We start from the raw sequence: 20,678 nt of genomic DNA on the forward strand, positions 1-20,678 counted from the left end.
GTGCAGTTTCAGGGGGATTCAAAAAAGAAATGAAATAGCTCAACTACGTGCTTAGGTTTTGACTTAGGCATGTGGTTGTAGATTCTTTTTTAAAATTGTTCAGGCTGCTGCTGCTCACTTCCTTGTACTAATCCCCACTGGGGGCATGTTTTATTTTTTAAAGATGTCTTTGAATGGAGAGTGGGAGAATAAGGAATGGGCAAAGATTCTGCTAGTCTGGCTTAGTTTTGATTTCTGAAATCCAGTAGAGGATTGTGTTGCAACAACTGGAGGGTGAAAGAGGAAAAAGAAGATAGTTTTATGCCATATTACTCTTCCGCCCTTTCCACCCCCCTTTCTTTGTTCTTAAAGGGTTATTTTAATCAAACAATCACAAGGTTGCTACAAAGCCATGATCTCCAAGTATCACTGTCTTATGGGCTGGAAAAATGAGTAAGTAATTTGTTGCCGGCAATACTATACTTTGCTTTTCCTCCCTGTCCAGCTTGGACTGCAGCGGCTGTGGGGTTTTGTGCCTGCAAACTGGTCTGCATGATCCTGTGGCCAGCCTGTTCTGCCTGCAAAGCCACGGCTGGGAGGAGTCGGTGCTAAATTGTGCTGATTTGCAGGAGTTTTGATAATGCAAATGTGCAGCCTACCCCTCTGAACTCCCCCACATCCCTGCCCTATGGAAACTGATAGGACAGCCAAGGATTCTCCTCTTCTGCTGAAACTCTGGACTATTTATACAGTTAGGTTTTGGGATCTCTCAATACCAGAACGCTTCAATCCAGCTTCGGTGGGAGTCAGAGATCTCTGCCACTTAACACAGAAAAGGCTATGTCTTTCCGCCAGTGACATGTCCTGATGCTGTCCGGAACATGGACTAAGAGTGTGTCCACCACTGGCACCTCTCCCACGTGCCTGGACAGCAGGCTGTAGAGAAATCATGGTTCTTCTGGTCAAAGAAGAGGGGATTTCTTTTCAGCAGCTTGACTATGATAGATGATGTAGCAGTATCCCTCACAGCTGACCCTCCCCTTAGATCCCTGGTGTGTTGAAAGGCATGCCCGGTTCAGGCTGTTTCCTATATAATACAGTAAGCTTATAAAGATTGGGTGTCACTTGATCAGCCGTCTATGGGGGACCCTAGAGAGAGCAAAGAAAGGTGGGGAAGGGGGTACTGCTTGATAGCCATACAGAAAAAAAAATTTTGGAAGAGGAATCAGTGGATAAATTGTTTCTCATGCTGTTAGTTGTGAGGTTCCTGTGCTGGGAGAATATGAAAGAGCAAAATAGACTGGGGTAGGAGGAATGATGACAAGAAGGTTAAGAGTAGGCAAGTGTGTTTAAAGAAGGTAGCTGCAAAGGTTCCCTCAAAAATTGATGAGCAATGGAGCTACTGAGGTGGAAATATCTAAAATGTTGTCCTAAGTGTAATGGGCACTTTGTGCCTGAAAACCTGCAAGTCAGAGATTGGAAAGGAGGAAGCTGTTGGTTAGGGCATGAAGAGCAATGCTGGACATAGTTACCAGTCACTTCTTGCCCAACATGATGTAAAAAAGGGGGGGAGGGAGGGTTTGAAAGGAGATGGAGATGAAAGCTCTGAGTCAGAAACTCGGGAATGAAACATGTAGCTGGGAAAGTAGAAATAGCAAAACAATGCAAATGGCTGATGGGGAGTGTTACAAAGTGCCTGAGGGTCAGGCATAGGATCATAGAAAGAATCAGGTTGGAAGGGACCTCTGGAGCCATGTAGTCCAACCTACTGCTCAAACCAGGCTTAAATTCAAAGTTAGAGCAAGGTGCTTTGTCCAAATAACTTAAATTTTTTTTCAAATATTTTTTTCAAAAGTTGTGATACCGTAACTTTTGTGGGCATTTCTCCACTAACCTTGATACAGGCCAAGGAGGTCTTTTGCTAGTGCTGATTGTCAGTAAAAAACTTCTTCAATTTTTTTGGGAAGGGCGGCTAGCGTTGGGCGTTGTGAAAATGTTCCTGTTCCCTTGTCTGAAGACTAGAATGGAATGTAATAACTTGATGTAAGCTGCCTACCTTGAAGTCACCCTTAATTCAAACAGCATTAAGGGGAAAACAAATGTTAAGTGTTTATTTATAAAATCTAAACAATGAAGGTGGTAATACCAGAAGGAAGAAACCATGTTTAGGGACATGGTGTAGTGGGCATGGTGGTGTTGGGTTGACGGTTGGACTCGATGATCTTAGAGGTCTTTTCCAACCTTAATGATTCTATGATTCTATGTTTGATGTACTTTCCCAAATTCAAACCTGAAATATTTCTGTCCTCTTATCTTAGAAGGGTTTACCTCACCCATGTGGCCATGGATCACTTGAGTTCTGAGTTTTCCTTTTGAGGAAAGAACCATGAAGAACAGTGCTAACTTTTATGCCCCAAATCTTATTTGGGACTTGCTTTGGTCTTCATTGAAATAATCTCCCTCCCTTTACTCACTGGACTTTTATCTTTTTGATTTCCCTGACTTTTAATATTTGTTCCTCTGTCTTTCGTCATGCCTTGGGAAATGGTGATGTCCTGTTCTTACGCCAGGACTAGGCATCTCCTTCGCTTGACAGAACCATTATGAATATGAAACTTTTCCATGTGCTGAACCTTCTAGTCAATATAAATCCATATAAACCTTCTAGTCCATATAAAAGATGTGCATCTTGCTGCTGGCTTTTGACTGAGAGAGTTGATTTCCGTTACATCCGTGTTGATACTGGATATAAAGTAACTAATTTCAGTCTTTAAGAGGTATAAGGCAGTGTAGGAAGTCAAGAAGTTGCTTTAATGTACTAAGAGATGGAAAAGCAGAGAGATTATAAGAACAGGTTATAGGGAAGAGCTTGGTGAATAGAAACTACAACTTAATATCAATAGAGCATGACAGCAGAGAGTGGAGACTAATAGTGATCAGTTAAATGGCATGATCCCAGTGGGAACAATTAAAGTAAAACGTCTATCAGAGATATTAAACATAGGCTAGAAAACCAGCAATCAGTCTGAGTGATAGCAAGCTGCTGGTGTGCATAGAGGATGAAAAGAACTTCTGAAAACGATACAGAAAGTCAGCCGTGTAGGTAGGTCTCTCCTGAGTAGAGCTCAGACATGCTCCATATAGAGCACCTTTGGGGAACCATATGCCAGAAATTAATGTCATGCAGCTGTCACCGCATACAGCAAATACTCTGAATTGTATAAAGTATTCCCCTGACAGTATGGGAAATACTGGGTGGATGGGGAGCTATCCCAAACACTTGCATTATGAGAGATTTAGAGTGATAACATTTTCCATACATTACAAGATTTTCAGATTTACCAGAATCTGGATGAGTTTTAGTCTCAGAATTCCAGTTCAGATATGTTATATCTGTAAATATCACAGGAACAGTTTCCATTTGCAAAGGGAAAATGGTAAAGATTTGTCTAGAAATACTAAAGAAGATTAATAATTACTGTCTCCAGTGTGCTTTGTTTTGTGTATTCTTCTTGCTGCTACAATTAAGGATTTCTTGTCATTATCACTTTCTGTGTGTCACTATGGTTTTCTATAATTTATTGGGGAGAAAAGAGGGAAAGACGTTTCATTCATCATTGCAAATCTCTTTTATGTGTGTTAATGAGCTTTGTATGAAGTGATTACACTGACAACAGCAGCATTTGGACCCTAATTTATTATGCAAATAACTTGCCCTGCATTAACTAATACGTGTCCTCCTGGGGCAGAATCAGAATTGCATGGCTTTGTCCAAACTGCTCTGAAAAGCCATATCTGACATTTCAAGTGGCCACAAATGAATCATTTTCCTTCTCTTACCTGGCTCCTTACCAGATATTTGCTACAGAGATGCTTGTTGAATGCAGACAGCTTGTTCCTGTGCCTGATGGTGCTCTCGTCCACAAGCTAGATACAGATTTCTAGGCTGAGCCACCCCACTTAACTTTAGATTAGACATTGATGTTGATGCCTACATCTCAGGTCAACAGCAAAACTCTCTGAAGAGTCATCAGAGACAAATAGGGACTTTATAGTGTTATTTATCTGACTGACTTAATATTGTACAAAATGTTCAATACGTCTCCTGTCAGATGGTTACAAAATTAAGACTTTTTCTTAGCCAAGATTTTGAAGTCTCATGTTCACTGATATTCATTTTACCTTTAAGAATGCCAGCTGTTCTTCTTTTGAAATCTTGTCCTCCCCTCGCTCCTGTGATGCTTTTCCTTCCTGAGTTTCCTGCATTCCTAATCACTTTGTGCATGGCCTTGAGTGAGTTTTCTTTCCTTTCCCCCCTTCCTTTCTATCCCCCTTCCTTTCCATCCCTCTTTCTACACCCCTTCCCCTTCTTTCCCTGATTCATTCTTTCTTCCCCCTTCTTTCCTTCTTTCTTCCCCCTTCTTTCTTTCTTTCTTCCCCTTCTTTCTTTCTTCCCCTTCTTTCTTTCTTCCCCTTCTTTCTTTCTTCCCCTTCTTTCTTTCTTCCCCTTCTTTCTTTCTTCCCCTTCTTTCTTTCTTCCCCTTCTTTTTCTTCCCCTTCTTTCTTTCTTTTTCTTTCTTTCTTTTTCTTTCTTTCTTTTTCTTTCTTTTTCTTTCTTTCTTTTTCTTTCTTTCTTTTTCTTTCTTTTTCTTTCTTTCTTTTTCTTTCTTTTTCTTTCTTTTTCTTTCTTTCTTTTTCTTTCTTTCTTTTTCTTTCTTTTTTTCTCCCTTCCTTTCCTTTCCTTTCCCCCTCCTTTCCTTTCCCCCTCCTTTCCTTTCCCCCTCCTTTCCTTTCCCCCTCCTTTCCTTTCCCCCTCCTTTCCTTTCCCCCTCCTTTCCTTTCCCCCTCCTTTCCTTTCCCCTTCCTTTCCTTTCCCCTTCCTTTCCTTTCCCCTTCCTTTCCTTTCCCCTTCCTTTCTTTCTCCCTTCCCTCCCAATAGACTCCATAAGGCTCTGCCCTTGTTCCTCTCTTCTCCTGATCTTGATATAGTCTCATTCACAAATAAAAATTAATTATCATTGGTATGCAGACAAGCTGCAAGTCAAACTCTCCATTCCAGACTTGTTTCCTCACGACAGGTGAAAATCATGGTTCTTCTCCTTGGCTATCTGGCAGACACAACTTGCTGCAGCTAAAACAAAGTTTGTTAGCATTTCTCCAGCTGTAGGTTTTTATGGCTTGCTTGCTGCAACATTTATTTTCCTTTAGCCTCAGCAATGTAATCTTACCACATTTGTATGTGGTTAGATACTTATATCGAGTGTGCTATTGCAGAGGTTATCTTCCCAGCTTCTCACTTTCACCGTCTTGCCACTCTCTTTACGTTCCTCTACTGACCCTCTCTTTGTCGCATCTTGTTTTTCCATTGTTTTCAATGTCTTTGGGATGTATCGTGAACCAGTGTTAAGTGAAAGATAAAGGAGGTGATAAGAATTCCTGGAAGTGAAAAAAACCCCAGTGTATGTGATGGAACGGCCAGCAATACCAGCTTTCTGCATCTAAGACTTCCAGGGGTGCTCCTTTTCTTGCCCAGTGTATGTGTCTGTGCAGGACCCTAGATAAGAACGACAGGCTTCTCCAGGCTCATCTGATCCCTGCTTTACTTCAGACCACTTCTTCTGTCCTCGACCTTTTTTGGGCATTGAAGGGAACCCTTCAATACTGCTCTCCTTGAGCTTCTTCCTTCACACCTTCTCTGGAGCTGCTCTCACACTGAGAAAACGCCTGTATCTCACTTGCTTTCCCAGTAAAAGGGGAGAGAGCTTTACTCTTAGCTTTTAGTGCTCTGATGCACCCACTCGTGCAGAAGTAGCTCTCGTGCTTTATAGCTGGCAGGGACCCCCCCACCGTTAAGGGCTACTGGGCAGGGGCAGGGTGCTGTGCTGCCTGGCCTGGGGCTCACTTGTGCACTATCTGCACTTGGTGCAAGAAGTAAATAAGACTCCAAAAGGTTTTACTGATGGCTTTGAAGTTCTGGTGGAGATGGACCCCACTGTTCCCAAAGTAAAAGCCACCTCTGCATAAGTGTTACTCCTTTCTGGGCTGAAATTAGGAGGAAAGAAAAGCCTAGTTTTGAACTGTGAAATAAGCAACTTGCCCTGTGGTCACCCCGATTCACGAGATTACACAACCTGCATGTGAGTAGTGTGAATGTATAGGCTAGATGATGTCTGAGCTATAGTGAAATATTAATATAATTTCGGTACGGGTCGTCTAAGCCCCAGTTCTCTTACTGCAGCGAGTTGTGCTGGAGTCATTCGTGTCAATGCATTTGGTCCCTGAAACCCTGGATTTATTGTTTGCTTTTATTTTAATGGGAAGGTTTTGCATGAAGATGGGTTGCTGTGGTTAATAGATAGCTGAGCTAATGTAACCAGGGATAAGAGTCATAAATAAAATCATGGGCTGCAAGGAAAATTAAGACCTTTCACAAAATATTATTTGTGTTTTATTTGTTCAAAGGAAGAGTGGGTTTAAGGTTGCGGTATCCCCGTTGTACTTCTGCACTTGCAGCAAGCCACTACTAGGGTGTAAATACTGTAAAATTATTAGAAACTTTGCAATGATTTTAAGCTATTTTAAAGGTAGCCTTATGTAAATTGGACTAACCTGTGACTTTGTCATAATATCAAATATCTGGTATTGTGTGAGTTGACTCTCAAAACTAGACATTTTTCTTGTCAACCATAGCTGTGGCTTTGAAGAGCTGAGGATAACGCAAGGAGGAAGCTAGAGACAATCCAGTGGGATTTCTTGTCCTGTCTGTTTCTTCTTCCCTTCACTTTCAGTAAATAAGGTGGTCTAAGCATTTTAATTTAGAACTTTATTAAAACCTCCTGAGAATTGATGGAGAGTTGCCCCTCTGACTTCTGTGAGCTCTGGATCAGGCTCTGAGGAAGGTGGCTTCGCCCCCAGGGCTGGACGCACCAGGTCTGACGTAGCACGAGGGAGGAGTGGAGGTGCTCGTAGGTGTGAGGGCACCAGGACCTCACTGTAGGCAGCCCCTACATATAGGCAGCTTTATGGAGGTACATCTGGGCACTGGCTGGATCGGGGACACAGAGACAGCTCTCTGACATGAAACTTGTCTCTTCCCCTTAAACAGGCTGTGCCTGTGCTTTACCATTACAAAACAGCAACCCCAATGACAGCAGTAGTTTTTCCTTTGATTATACAAAAGCAAAGGCAAGAAATTTCCAATTTACAAGCAAATAAGGTGGAGATGTGTCATTGCAATATTAGTAATTAAATTTCTCCTTCCAATGCAGAAACACTCTGTATTATCACTCTTAACATGATGGCAAGCTCACCTTTATTGTAAAACTGCTGTCCTTTATCGAAAAAATAAAATCAATCTTCTACCACAACAGTCAACGATATCAATGTATTTATTCTTAGCTATGTCTTTGTCTTGTATTCCTACTGAAATTTAAATTAAAAGGAAAACGACTGAACCAAAGCATAAGACAGTAGGATAAATTAGTGTGAGATATATATATTATTGTAAATGATTTTGTGCTTCTTCATGTGATGTCTTTTTCAGAATCTAGATCAAAACTGAAATGTGATTCCAAGGCCTAGACAGAGTTTAGAAATTGTTAACATTAAAAATATCTCATAGTCTGTTGGTGAGCTATCCTGTCTCCTCAGGTAGTTCATCTTTGATGCCTCGTGCAGAGCAGAAGATGGAGAAGCACATTTCTCATCACATTCAACTGCTCAAACACACATCAGTCCTTAATGTCAGACTTTTCATACCCTTGGATGAGTTCAAAGTATAAACTTTCAATCAAGGAACTGCTAAAGCATTCATCTCATGGAGGCAGAGTCCTTTACAGTATGCTGCAGATCTCTTCGGCAATCATTCAGGTTGCAATCTGACAGTATCTAAAGCTCTGTTAGAACAATTACAGTGAATCCTGCACTCTTGCTATTGGAAGGCAAATCCTGCCTTCAGTTTTCCATTTTCAAAGCTCCCCAGCTTTTCACACTGCCTTATTTTTCTAGTGAAAGATGGCAAGGATGAGAAACAGAGTAGAAGTTCTTTGTTCTTTTTTTCCCCTTGCCTCTTGCTTAGTTTCCAAAAGCGATTTGCACAGTATATAATCTTGATACCTTCTTTTGTTCTCTCTAAATCTAGCAACAAAAATCTGCTGTTTTTCTTTCCCTTTTACTTCCTTTCCAAATCAGTCTTCTGTGCACGACATCCCTTTCTGAGGCCTTGTTTGTGTGTGCTGTCCATCTTTTCACCTTCATTAATGTACGTGTTTCCTCTCTCTGGTCTCATGGCCTCTAAATTCTCACTCACATCAGATTTCCTAATATACCAATACTGAAATAATCCCTTGACTCACAAGTAATGCCATCCCGAGTCCCCTGAAAATCCTAATACTTTACTTTTCCCATTCAAATACTCTCAAGCCTCGACACTGGCCAAATGCTGCTCACTTTTTGGATGAGTCCTTGAACCCTCTCTCTGTCTTAGGTATCCACAGAGCAGCAAGCATGACCAAAGACCTGACTTCCACAGAGCTTAAAGGAATTGCTCTTAGAATTTAACGATTAAGCTTTAAGTCTACATGAATTTTCTGAGAGCAATTTTTGGTTTCTGAAAAATAGATTCGTTTTAGGCATCTCAGGCTGGGAAATTTTGACATAAATCCTTTTAGTAAATAGCCTGTCTGGTAACTAGCCTGATGCTGTTTTTACTTTCCCATAAGAACCAGTTTCTAGCATGACCCTTTCCTTGAAGGGTTATGCCTTTCAAGAGAGCACGATTTCTTTGAGGAATGCTTCCTATCTCATTTTTTTATTGCTACTCTAACGATTTCCGCTGCGTGTACTCACTTCGCATCTCACTTTCCTCACTCTGCATCCCATATTCTGAGGAATGATCAGAGGATGTTTTATTTAGAGTTCATCACTGCCTCTCACCAGGCCACCAGAATGAGAGGATATATTTCACCTGGCCCAACTGTTTAGTTCCCCATCTTCCTTCAGATTGCTTCCTCTCGAATTGCCTTGAAGTTAAATTACTGCGAAGACACTGGAAACTAGCATCCATATTCAGAGCATAAGAAATATTTTTGAGTCCTCCAACCAGTCTAATATCTTTCTTAATTAACGAGAAATGAATTAGACTCTCTTCCAGTATCAGCGCTCTCTCCTCTGGCCTTTGTGAACTGGGATTTGGAGAGAGAGCCTCAGACAGAGCATTAAAAGGCATCTGGTTCTAGTAGGTGGTTTAGTTTAAGACCTTCTACAGCCCTGGCAAGAAAGGGCTGTCACTGCAACTTTTAACACTGCATGACGCCTAAAGGCAGTGCCTATTACAAGCCTCCACAGTGGAGGCCAGAGGAAGCCTGGTCACCGTGTGGGGTTCCTATCTGGCTAAGTGCAGCCAGCACTTCTGGCGGTACCTAAGATCGGAGAGGGATGCAGGAATCCTGCCCCTGGGCTCGAGTTGGTTTCACAGTCATGCAGGCCAGAGGAAAACTGTTACAGTAGTTTCCCCTCTGCTTCCTCATGAAGTAACATGGTCTCCTTCTCATCTAGATTAACTTAAGCCTCAGGCAAAGAAACAAAGTTTCTTCAGGAGTCAGACCATCACATTCTCTGTATTAAATTAAAATTAAACGAAAAGAGACTGAAACGCATACTAAGATATCTCTAGCCCATATCACCTTATTCTGCATTGCAAACATGTTCAGTGAAAGCAGATTTACCACGCCATTCATTAAAGCTGAACCTTTCCTCGCATGAATGGTTCTTGTGTCAGTGTACAGGAGGCACATTTTTGAACATGGACTTGAGTTTTGTTTCTTGTTTTTACCAGAAAAGATCTCTAACCCTTCTTTCTGAGGCAGTGCTATTAAGAATACACTAAAAAAAGCATGTTTATTTATTGTGCACTTTTCTTGGGTCTCAGGCTGCATGTGGCAAGGATGTAAATTAGGTGATCTGCAGTGAAACACATTCACATCGATTCCTTTTTATGAAGCAATGCTGATTATGAAGATTTAGCTTATCTGTACGCTTTGAGTTAGTGGAATTACTGTGATTAATCTGTCTCTTTCTGTTGATGTCTTGCAGATTAAATAAACACAATTCTGCAATTCTATGGCACTGTTCCTGTTCTCTCTCATTTCTGTTACAAAGCCTGAAAGACGTGGAGCCAGCTTACAGGACACAGTTACATTTATCACATCGGCACCCCTAGTAGGAGCGTTGTTAGGATAGCCAGAGCTCTTGCCTTACCTCTGCTCTTCCCAAATAATCCTCCCAGTTGAGTAAATCCACTTGGCCAAGCCGACATGCCAGGTAGTCTCCTGGGGGAACAGGCAGGAGAAAATACAGGGGCAGAAATCGCTTCTCACCCATCTACCCTGTCTAATATGTGCTTGGCTTTATAAGGCATAAACCCTTAGAATAAGGCATTATTGCTGGTGACCGATCCCTTTCTGAATCCACCATCCAGGCAGGATACCCTGCAGGATTGTGTGTATCTCTGCCTGTGTCAGCAGCTCCCTAGGATGCTTCTGACAGGCAGGGTGAGAGTTTGAAATCTCTATGAAAGAAATATGCTTTTTCCCACAATTGCATAATTCTTTTTTTTTTTCTCTCCTGCAATTTCTCCAAGGACTGACATTTTTATTTCTTAGACAAGTCATAGAAAATTCCCATCCCAGTCTAAGTAATCCCTCAGAATCGAATGTAAATGACGGCTCAGCAGTACCAATGGCAACTGAAAACCAGGTGCTTTTAAAAATGAACAGAATGAGAATTAACTGAAACTAAGTACATTTTTACTTGGGTGTACCCCGGCTCTGTCCTTTCCTCAGCATCCTATTGGATATTGTGATTCTTTAGTATGAAGACTTCAGAACATGGTGTTAAAATTGAGGTAAGAAACTCTCTCCAGCGGCACTGCGGAAAAAAAATTCATATTCTCAAAGTAAGGAACCCCTTTTCCCTAGTGAAACATTGCCTTTTGCTTAAAGAAAACTGTACAGGATCACACTGAGTGGAGAGGGTTTTTTCCAACCTTTTTCATATCAAAATAAAATATCAAACATAGTGCTGAAGGCAAGCAGTGAAGGTTAGCAGCATGGAGGTTTATAACACAGGTCAGTTGGAGAGTCACCAGCTTCTTTCAGAGAAAGTGTAAAATGTGCCATTAAATGGAAAATAATAATTCACTCTGCAAGGTCAGTGCCTCCCTGTAGGAGTTCAGCAAAGATCAGTATCTCCGAATCATTACTGTTTTATTAGTGTGTTTAATTTTGGCACTGAGAATGAGATGACTGAACAGAGGTGCCCAGCTGATCATTAAAAGTGGTATACCAAGGACTTGTTCTCTAGGCTCACTGGAGATTTCTGAGCATGTGAGGAGCTCTCAGACATACTAATATCTTGAAAGAAATAAGACCAAACTTTCACTTTTGCCTACTTCCTCTTTCTTGGACGAGGAGAGGAAATAAGATTAAATTATGTCATCCTTTCCCTAACTGCTGACTTCAAAATTAAAGTAAGCTCTCAAAAACCCCAACAGCAGAATGACCATATTTACCAAATAGCTTTCTAGTGTTTATTGTTCTTCAGTTTTTGAGATTCTAGAGTGTATTTGCATCATGGTTTCTCTCCTAAAAACAGGAGTACTGGAAATGTGTTTTTAAATGAAAATTTACTATACCTCCTTATTAATGATGTGGAGGGTTACAGACATCAAGAATAACACCAAATACTGCAAAACCTCACACCCTGCTTTGAGTTCTCTTCTTTGTCTGTAACTTCCTGCTGTAGAAAACACATTCCCTGTTCTCACTCCCGCACTGGAGGAAGAAATTGTCCATAGCTGTCGCTATCCACGCTCTGCCACAGTTGCCAGGCTTTCTGTTCTCATGCAGCTCTTCCAAATACTTCCTAAACTGGTTCAGTCACAGCTAGTCGGGTGAGCTCATGGACTATCAATTTGCTGTTTAGATTTAATATAAATCTATTAAGCTAATATGCCTGGCTGTGTGCTGAGCGAATTAGGGAGCACCGACCTGAGATGCTCAGCTGGCTGCCTGGAGCAAGTGGTGACACTGGGATGGAGAGAACCAGTTTGTCGGTAAGAAGAGCACATCACGATCAGAGAGGAGGCTTTCCTTTCTGGGCCAAACATGCGTTTTTATTGCTTCTCTTCTCTCAACCAGTGTACTTTGCTGCATGCAGCTAAGGACTGAGCATGGCATTAGCCAATCCTGCTGGAACGTCTTTTCTATCCATCTGTTTGCTTTGTAAATGGCTCCAGAGGGGGTTCACGTGCTGCTTTTCCAAATGGTGCCTATTAAGCTCTATCAGGTATCATTCTCTACCTAGTGGTGATCTATGACAGTTTTTTCTTGAGTTGTTGTTAACTGTCATAGCATAAATTGAACAAAGATGCAAATGCAATTTACACATTTAATACCACCATGGAGGTGATGATTAAATTATAGTTATCACGTTGAAAACATACTGTCCAATGCAAATAGCTAACAAATTACTCAAGCACTTCTCAGACCTTTAACTAAATAATGTTATTACTTTGCAACTGTGAACATATTTGGTGTCAGACACATTAATAATGCTCTGCTCTCATTCCAAAGAATTATGCCTCAGATAAACATTTGCTTCACCTGAGATATGGCAGCCCTGCCAGACACTGTTGGCCAACTGCAACTTGTAAGTGCTTGAACATGCGTATGTTTTAACTTCCCTCCTCCCATCCGGGCACAACCCGAGCAGCTAGCACCTTGCCATTACGGAAGCCACAGGTTAGCACGGACGGGCTGAACCGGCTGCCGACGGGGCAGGAAGCGGCTGGGAGATCGCTGTGCGGGTGGATGGCGGCAACGCGGAGCACCGGGCGCTGCGTGGCACTGGAGCGTGCGAGTGTCGGCTAGGCCACGTTTTCCGTGTTCACGTCTCATTAATGGTGGTCCAGACGAGTGGGCTGGGTTCAGGCAAGGTGATTTCGGCCCAGCGGGAGGGACGAGCCTGGGGGTCACTATCCCTGTACCAGGACCTCGTGGTCCTGTCCGTCAAGCAGCACAAGCATCCGCTAAGCTGCTTGTGCCACGACACGACATTTGCTGTGACCTTCACCTGCGAGGCCGTGGAAAGCCTTCCAGGGGTGAACTTGAATTTGGAAGCTATGAGAGAAGTCGGGGAAACTCCGTCGTGAGACTGAGCGCGTTACGGCCCGGCGCTGCCGAGACCAGAGGGGCTGAGAGCTGGCGTCCGGAGGGACCAGGCAGCTGCCGCCTCACCCCGTACGCGGGCGGCGGGCTTTGCTTCGTCCAGGGAGGCCGCTGCGGCGCCCCGGAGGGCCCGGGCCCGGCGGGGAGGGCGCTGTGCCCCGCGGCTCCGCTCCACCGCCGGGAGGAGCCCGCTCCGCTCCGCTCCGCCCCGCTCGTCGTTGCTAGGGACGCCGTTTACGACAGTCTCCCGGCCTCGCCGTACGGCGGAGCTGCTGCACGGCTGCTGCGCAGCGGTTGGTTTCCGGCGGGACTGGCGATGGCGTCGGGATTTGAGAGCGAGCGGAGCTTGGCGGCGCGCAAGGAGCAGCGGCAGCGGCAGCGGGAGGCGCTGCTGGCGCAGGTGGGGAGCCCGGCCCGGCCCTTCCTGGGGCCGCTTAGCCCCCTCCCTCCCTCAGGCCGGGTGCTGGGGAGGCCTTGTCTTTCGCGGCAGCTGGAGGAGGGGGACGGCCTGGGGAGAGCCACTTCTGCCCCGGGGGAGCTGGGCCGCGGTACCGGGAGTGGCACAAAGCAACCGGGAACTTAGTTTTGAGTGGCAGTCACCTGAGTTCATGTGTTTTGGCACTTGTAGTGGTATTGATCCGCTTGGTATTTCATATTATGTGTTTCTGTGCTTACACCTTTGGAAAGAGTGGTCGGTCTTCTGTACACCCTTTCTTCAGGTATTTGTATACACTGATAAGATGACACCGCCCCCACTCCCCGGCCTTCTCTTCTCTAGGCTAAACAGCCCCAGCTCTCAGCTTTTCCTTAAATGAGACATAAGAGACAACGCCTCTATGTCTTTCTGGCCTGTCTTTCTTAAAGAGTCAGTATCCCTCCATTACAACTTTGGCCGTGGAGTAGTAATAACTTGTAATAACTTGAACAGAAGTGGGACAGCCTGTTTTCGTGGAGCCGGTATGTTACTTGCTTGGTTATATCTTGCTGTAGCGTTAGCCAAGAATTAGGAGGCTCCCACTCACAGATGCTTTGGTAGAGTTGCTGTGACTTGGGGACCTGTGCTAATCCTGATGCATTTTATTCAAAATCTGTTTATATGCTGTGTTTGGTACTTGTGCAGTAAGCTGCTCATTCTTGTTGTAACTTGTAGGTAGAGTGAATGACAAAATAGTAAATGGCACATCAGTTAGATGACATGACTTGTTTTGAAGTTTAAGGAGCGGTGGATAACTATGGAAAGAAAAGTGTAAGAGGAGGGCAGGGTATGGAAAAAGTATGAGATTGTGATGATGGGCTTTTGAGGGATGGAAGGCCAAAGTAAGCAGCAACCAAATCTTACTGGGCAAAGATATTTTCAGAAAGAAAGTAGTGGAAAATGGGCTGAATAGCCTGAGTCTTACACGGTAGTGATGTCTTTTCTCAAGGCAAAGTAGGAAATAGAGAGAGGATTTCAGGTAATACATTGTGTGGGTGTCTCCCTTCCACAGTTGTGGAAGCGTTTCTAGGCAATAGAAGTTCCCTTCAGTGACTTCACAAGTGTGGAGTGATCCTGCACTGTGTGCTTCCCCCTTTTTGGCAAGCAGTTGAAGGGAAATTCCTTTAACTTAGTAATAGTGAATCATACTATCCTGCAAAAGTTTGTTGTTAAGATGTCTTTTGCTCTGTTTGTACTGCTGTATGATATGTTTAAGAGTGCTCCTTTGCTTAGTTCAACCTCTTGGATGTTCAGAAAATACCTTTAAATGGAAGAAAGTTAAACATGCAAGACACCATTATCCTACTTTACCTATTCTCAGTTGGTGTCACTTGTACAGCAAGACATCTGGGGCAATGCCACTGTCTCAGAATCCTAGAACAGACCAGGTTGGAGGGACCTCAGAAGGTCACCTGGTCCAACCTTTTGTGGGAGAAGAAGCCTAGATGAGATTATTTAGCACCCTGTCTGGTCACATTTTGAAAACCTCCAGCGATGGGGACTCCACCACGTCCCTGGGGAGGTTGTTCAGTGATTGATTGTCCTCACTGTAAAAAATTTGTTTCTTATATCAAGATGAAACCTCTCCCAGTGCAACTTGTACCTGTTGTCCCTTGTCCTCTCCATGTGTCTCCTTGTGAAGAGAGAGCCTCTGTCCTCTCTGTAGCTGCCCTTTAAGAACTGGAATACTGTGATGAGGTCCTCCTCCCAAGCCTTCTCTTCTCCAGGGAGAAAAGACCTAACTCCTTCAACCTTTCCTCATAGGGCAGGTTCTCCAGCCCTTTGATCATCTTCATGGCCCTCCTTGGGACCATCTCCAGTCTGTTTGCATCTTTCTTGAGTTGTGGGGGCCAGCACTGGACACAGTACTCCAGGTGCAGCCTGGCAAGCGCTGAGTAGAGTGGGATGATCACGTCTCTATCTCTGCTGGGGATGCCCCTGCAGATGCAGCCCAGGATCCGATTTGCCTTTGTCGCTGCTGTGGCGCACTGCTGACCCCCGAGCAGCTTGTTCACCAGGACCCCCAGGTCCCTTGCAGGAAGGCTGCTCCCCAGCCATGCGGATCCCAGCCTGTATTGGGCTCTTGGGTTATGTTGTCCCAGGTGCAGGACCTTGCACTTGTCTTTGTTAAACTTCATACAGTTCTAGCTAGCCTGCTCTTCCAGCCTCTCCAGGTGTCTCTGTAAGATGGCTCGCCCTTCTGACATGTCCACCTTACCACCCAGTTTGGTGTCATTGCCAAACATGGTAAGGGTGCTTTCAGTCCCATCATCCAGATCATTTATGAAGATGTTGAGCAGTGTGGGACCCAGTATTGATCTTGGGGCACCCCACTTGTGACAGGCTGCCAGCCTGAGTAAAAAACATTGATAAATGGCTACTTTTTTTAAAAGCCTTTTACAGTGTCAGGCATTGTTGTAGTAGTTCATTAAATAATAATTTTCCTATTTTCTTGTTTGCTTCTATTTGCATCAGCACCTTAGCATGAAATAAAAGTGTTTGTGAGGATGTTGTTTAAAAATGTTGGTATAACTTATTCTTTGCAAGTGTCTGTGAATGATTTTTACTTCTTTTGTTCATATCTCTAAAATACTGTTAGAGATGTAGCATTAAACACCTTTGTGGTGTTTTTCTAGGAACTGGATTGTGGTATTAAATATGCTGCAATCTGTGGAAAAGGTAATGAATTTGTATTTATCCTCTCATCATGTTTATGTAGGTCTCAGTTCAGGGAGGCAGTAAAGCTGAGAAAGGAGGTTTGGTTGCAGTAGTGTTGGAGAAGCACTACAGCAATGTGCCAAAGCTACTCTTAGAGAAAAGGTTGAAGTCAGGGATGAGAGCACTTATTCATACAGAGGATGTGGGGGAAAAGGAGGCAAAGGTTGGTTTTGCAGAGTTTGAGTTGATATAGAAAGCATGATATCTTGAGTGCAGGGGCTATGCTTCTTACTGTTAGGATATGTCTCGAGGTCTTTGATGGGAATGTAGCTTCATAGGTCAATGTTAATATGTTCTTGTAGGTTTAGAAGCTGCTCATCAGCTTTGTTGAAGAATATTAGGAAAACTGGTTGGAGGTTTTAGAATGAAACTAAATCTCCTATTTTTTCTTATCAATAAGATGTGCTGTATTACAAGGTATGTATATAGGATCTGTGTTGAATTTTGTGATTTTTCTTCTTTGATCTGAACAAGAAACAGACCATCATTGTATTGTTCAGCATGTTTTTAAAATGCCATGAATACAAATTACTCCTAGATGGAAACCTTAAAAACATATCTGCAACTTTTGTGCGATACCCTAATTTTCTGTATACAACAGTGGGCTCAGAGTTGACTTTTACCACTCAAGACTAATAACTGGGGAGTGAGTAGCTCTATAAAAGATGCTACATCATTGCTCAGACAAAAGCTAATCAAGTGTTAGAAGTTACTGGGAAAGGAACAAAGAACAAAGGAAATGGTTACACAGACATATTACTGATTTCTGTATAATATCAAATAGCTTATGCAGTCCTGGTCCCAGCATCTCGAGGAGAACTGGACAGCCTTGGAGAAGGTGGGAAGAAAGGTGTCAGAGATGATCTTGGTACAGACTGTCCAAGGAGACTAAAGGTTTTGGGATGGGGAAAAATAGGCTGAAAAAAGTTGAAAGGAGAGAGTTCTGTAAAATCGTAAGTGATATGGGAAAGGGAATAGAGAGTTGCTATCTGCTGTTTCTTTCAACACAAGAACTAGGTCGCATTAAGAATTTGCGGGTAGCCAACTCAAAGCAGACAAAAGAAATGAACTTTCAGATGGTGCACAGAGAACTTGTAGGGCCTCTTGTATAGCATATTGCAAATGAAGTGAAGTTGACACTTCACTTCTATCCAGACAAGAATAGCCTAAAAGCAAAAATATATGTTGAAAGTTATTGATTGAAAAGCTGCTGAGCCTTAAATTGCTGGAGGATACAGGAATATTTTGGACTTGTCTCACTTTGGGCTTAACCCTGTGTCCACTTTGGTCAGCTTCCCTGGACATTACTGGACATTTTTCAGTTGGGTTACTAGCTTAGATTCTCAGGTCTGAGAATGACAGAGTACTGAGAAATTCAATACAGGGAAGCAGGATGGGGTGTAATTTGTGAAATACTAGGCACTATGGTTGTACAAATCTGATTTTTTTTGCAGAATGTAGGAAGGGGTCTTAAGACAATGACATGGTTTTCTACAGGATTTAACCTTTAAAGGTGCTCGGTCCCTATATGGCCATTGAGAAACTTTTGCAATATGACTTTTCAGCTTCTTACTGGAAGTGCACATTCTAGAGCCTGTGTTATTTTTCCATGGTGTTATCTTTCCACTTCCGAGCAATCTAAAGCTAAGTCAGACTCCATGACTTTCAGGGATTCTCTTGGGTGCATTGGGTAGCACTGAAAGGTATATTAATGATCAGATATTTTTTGTTGCTGTTGCTTGTGGAATTGCTGTGTTCATCATCATATGTATGTCCTTGAACTCTTTCTTTTCCTTCCAGTAAGAACTAAAAGTTGAAGTAAGGAGAGGACATGTTGAAGGTTGGTAGTCTCCTCCCTGCCCCCCTTTCTGTACCAGAGTTTTAGAATGTGTTAGCAGAAGTGTATAATAAACATTTTATCCTATTTAAGTCAATGTGGAACAAAGGAGGCTATAGAGTTTCCTTTATCCCTATCTTGGCTGATAGAGAAATTTAGGAATGAACCTTTTTTTTTAAAAAAACCCCTCATTTCATGTTTCCTCTTCCCATGTATGGACTGAGTAACCTAACATGAAGCTATGTAAAATGGCAAAATTTTTAAGACTTCTCATGTAACTACTCTGTTATTTCTGTGCAAAATCAATTTAGCATTTTGTAACATGGAAGCATGAGGATGTCATAGTTGCCGTGTCAGTACTCTGCTGTTTGCTTTTCAGAAATGGAACTGACTTGCTGCCACCTTTTTGCTGACACAATAACATTTCTGTCTTCCTTGAAGTTGAGAGACACTGTAACATGCAAAGCCTGGAGATATATTTTTTTTTTTAATATATATATATAAAAAAATAAAATTTTATATACTATATATAGATATATTATGTATATAGGATATGTGTATAGGATATAGATATATATGCAATATGTACTAGTACTTTAGACATGCGGTGACATAGTACCATTTAAAACAGCATTTGATAAAGTGGTTAAATCTTCTATATTTAACTTAAGTAATTGATGTTGTCCCCATTAAGTACCACACCTCTAGCAATAGTCACTACTTAGCTAAGTTTGAACTCTATTTTTGTTTTTTATGTTTTGAACTTTTCTTAATAAACTCTCTTTTGAATTAAGTTAAAAGCAGGTTTCGTCATGAGCAGGCATGAAAATCTCTTTGTCTGTTCAGAAAAAGAAGAAAGCAGAAAACAGGCAAATGAAAAAAACTAACCTCCCCTTGGGGGTACTCTGCCTGAAGTTTTATGCATGAAAAAAGTTGCAAATAGCAAATTAGTTGGTATAGTTTTTTTGCTTCCCTGCTTCTTACTGGGAAAGGAAAACCAGTCCTCATTTGAAGAAAATTAGGTATTTCTGAAGTTTATGAACTCCTAAAGATGTTCATCTGTTTATTAAAATATTTATATTATTGATAGTATCAGTAAGTAAGAACGGATTAATGTTTTAAGTGTATTGACTTTCTCTGCTTTATTTAGGTTACTTTGATTATGGTTAGACTGCCTGCTGCTCTAGTGGTGGAACAGAACTGGGAGAAAAGTACTGCAAGGCTTTATCTCGGTGCATTTTGACTATCTTGCTTGCAAAGGCAAAAAAAGAGATGTGCAGGGACTTTTCACATGTGGCTAACGTAGTCAAGACAGTTATTCGGTGGTTGTAGTCTTGGAAGCTCCTGCTTTTTGCTTTGGGAAAGACACTTGGGAAGCTGCGTAGGTCTTTGCTTCTGATAATCTGAGAAATTTGCAGAAATGGCTGTACTTCAGCAGTTCTGTTTCTGGAAAGATGAGGTGTTCAACCAACTCACCTTAAGGAGCTTTTAGTTATAAAATACCGGAAAATATTAGTCTTTTCTATAGAGTATGTAGTTGTGACTAAGGTAAAAGGGAACTCTCTAACTCTGGTTCTTGATAGTTAGGACAGTGAGGAATCTGAGAGAACCTTCGCTATCTCCTCAGAAGTAATTCTTCCCAAATCACCGAGCTCAGTAGAAGAATCTCACTCTTGCAGATTCCATATCCACAAAAATCAAGAGGTTAAATATATAGTAGATTTTGAAACAGTTATAGAAATAGAATGGATTTCTTTTGTACCTTTTACTTTTAAAACAAGCTGAACAGAAGTTGTTCTTCTTTTGAAGAACGAAAATACCACCCAACTCATTGATTGAGATTTCTCTTTTAAATTTTGGAAGTGTTTTCTTTTATTTGTGTAGTCTGTCCTCCCAACTGCACTGGTAAAACCCAGCAGCTGGTAATGTTTATGATAATGATCAGTAATCAAATAATTAAGTGTTGACATGCAAATTGTTATTAAGCTCCAGAAATAGCATCTTGTTTTGATGTGTGTGATAGTTCACGACACTACTGTTTTAGTTTGCAAGTTTAGAAAGAGAAAATAATCTGATGGGTGTTTTGGTAAGTGCAGGGATGTATACTTTTCATAGACATGAAAGCTTTTTTTTGGTAAAAACTAGCAATAATTCAGTTTTGAATTATTCTTGCATCTGTGCTATGACATGGTATTTCTGTACTTCAGGATTGCTTTTCTGTTACTTGTTTTTTTTCATGGACTTTGAGTCTTTCACTCTTTGGTCTCTGAGGGTGATGTGATTTGACCATTCCGTGTGCAGAAAATCCTGTCTTTTAATTGTTAAGGATTACTGATAGATTACAAGTTTCTCTGGATAGCAGTACATATTGGTTTAAAAAAAAAAAAGTTGAGTGTAGGTAAGTTAGACCTCACTCAGTATTTCAAACAAATAAGACATGTTC

General features: G+C 42.1%; 1 protein-coding gene across 3 annotated transcripts in view; it reads left to right on the top strand.

Moving 5' to 3' along the window:
• The first annotated feature begins 13,463 nt into the window (after positions 1-13,463).
• Positions 13,464-20,678, top strand: part of CWF19L2 (CWF19 like cell cycle control factor 2) — an 89,527-nt gene continuing 82,312 nt past the window's right edge. Inside the window, exons 1-2 of one of the 3 annotated variants that reach the window (XM_075140060.1) lie at positions 13,502-13,605; positions 18,199-18,238. In XM_075140060.1, the coding sequence (XP_074996161.1) occupies positions 18,230-18,238 (9 nt within the window). In that variant the 5' untranslated portion in view covers positions 13,502-13,605; positions 18,199-18,229. Of the gene's footprint in view, positions 13,606-18,198; positions 18,239-20,678 lie in introns of all 3 variants that reach the window. The other 2 variants (XM_075140062.1, XM_075140059.1) reach the window with 2 other exon arrangements.

Source organism: Calonectris borealis, chromosome 1 (assembly GCF_964195595.1).
Source record: "Calonectris borealis chromosome 1, bCalBor7.hap1.2, whole genome shotgun sequence".
Taxonomy (NCBI): domain Eukaryota; kingdom Metazoa; phylum Chordata; class Aves; order Procellariiformes; family Procellariidae; genus Calonectris; species Calonectris borealis.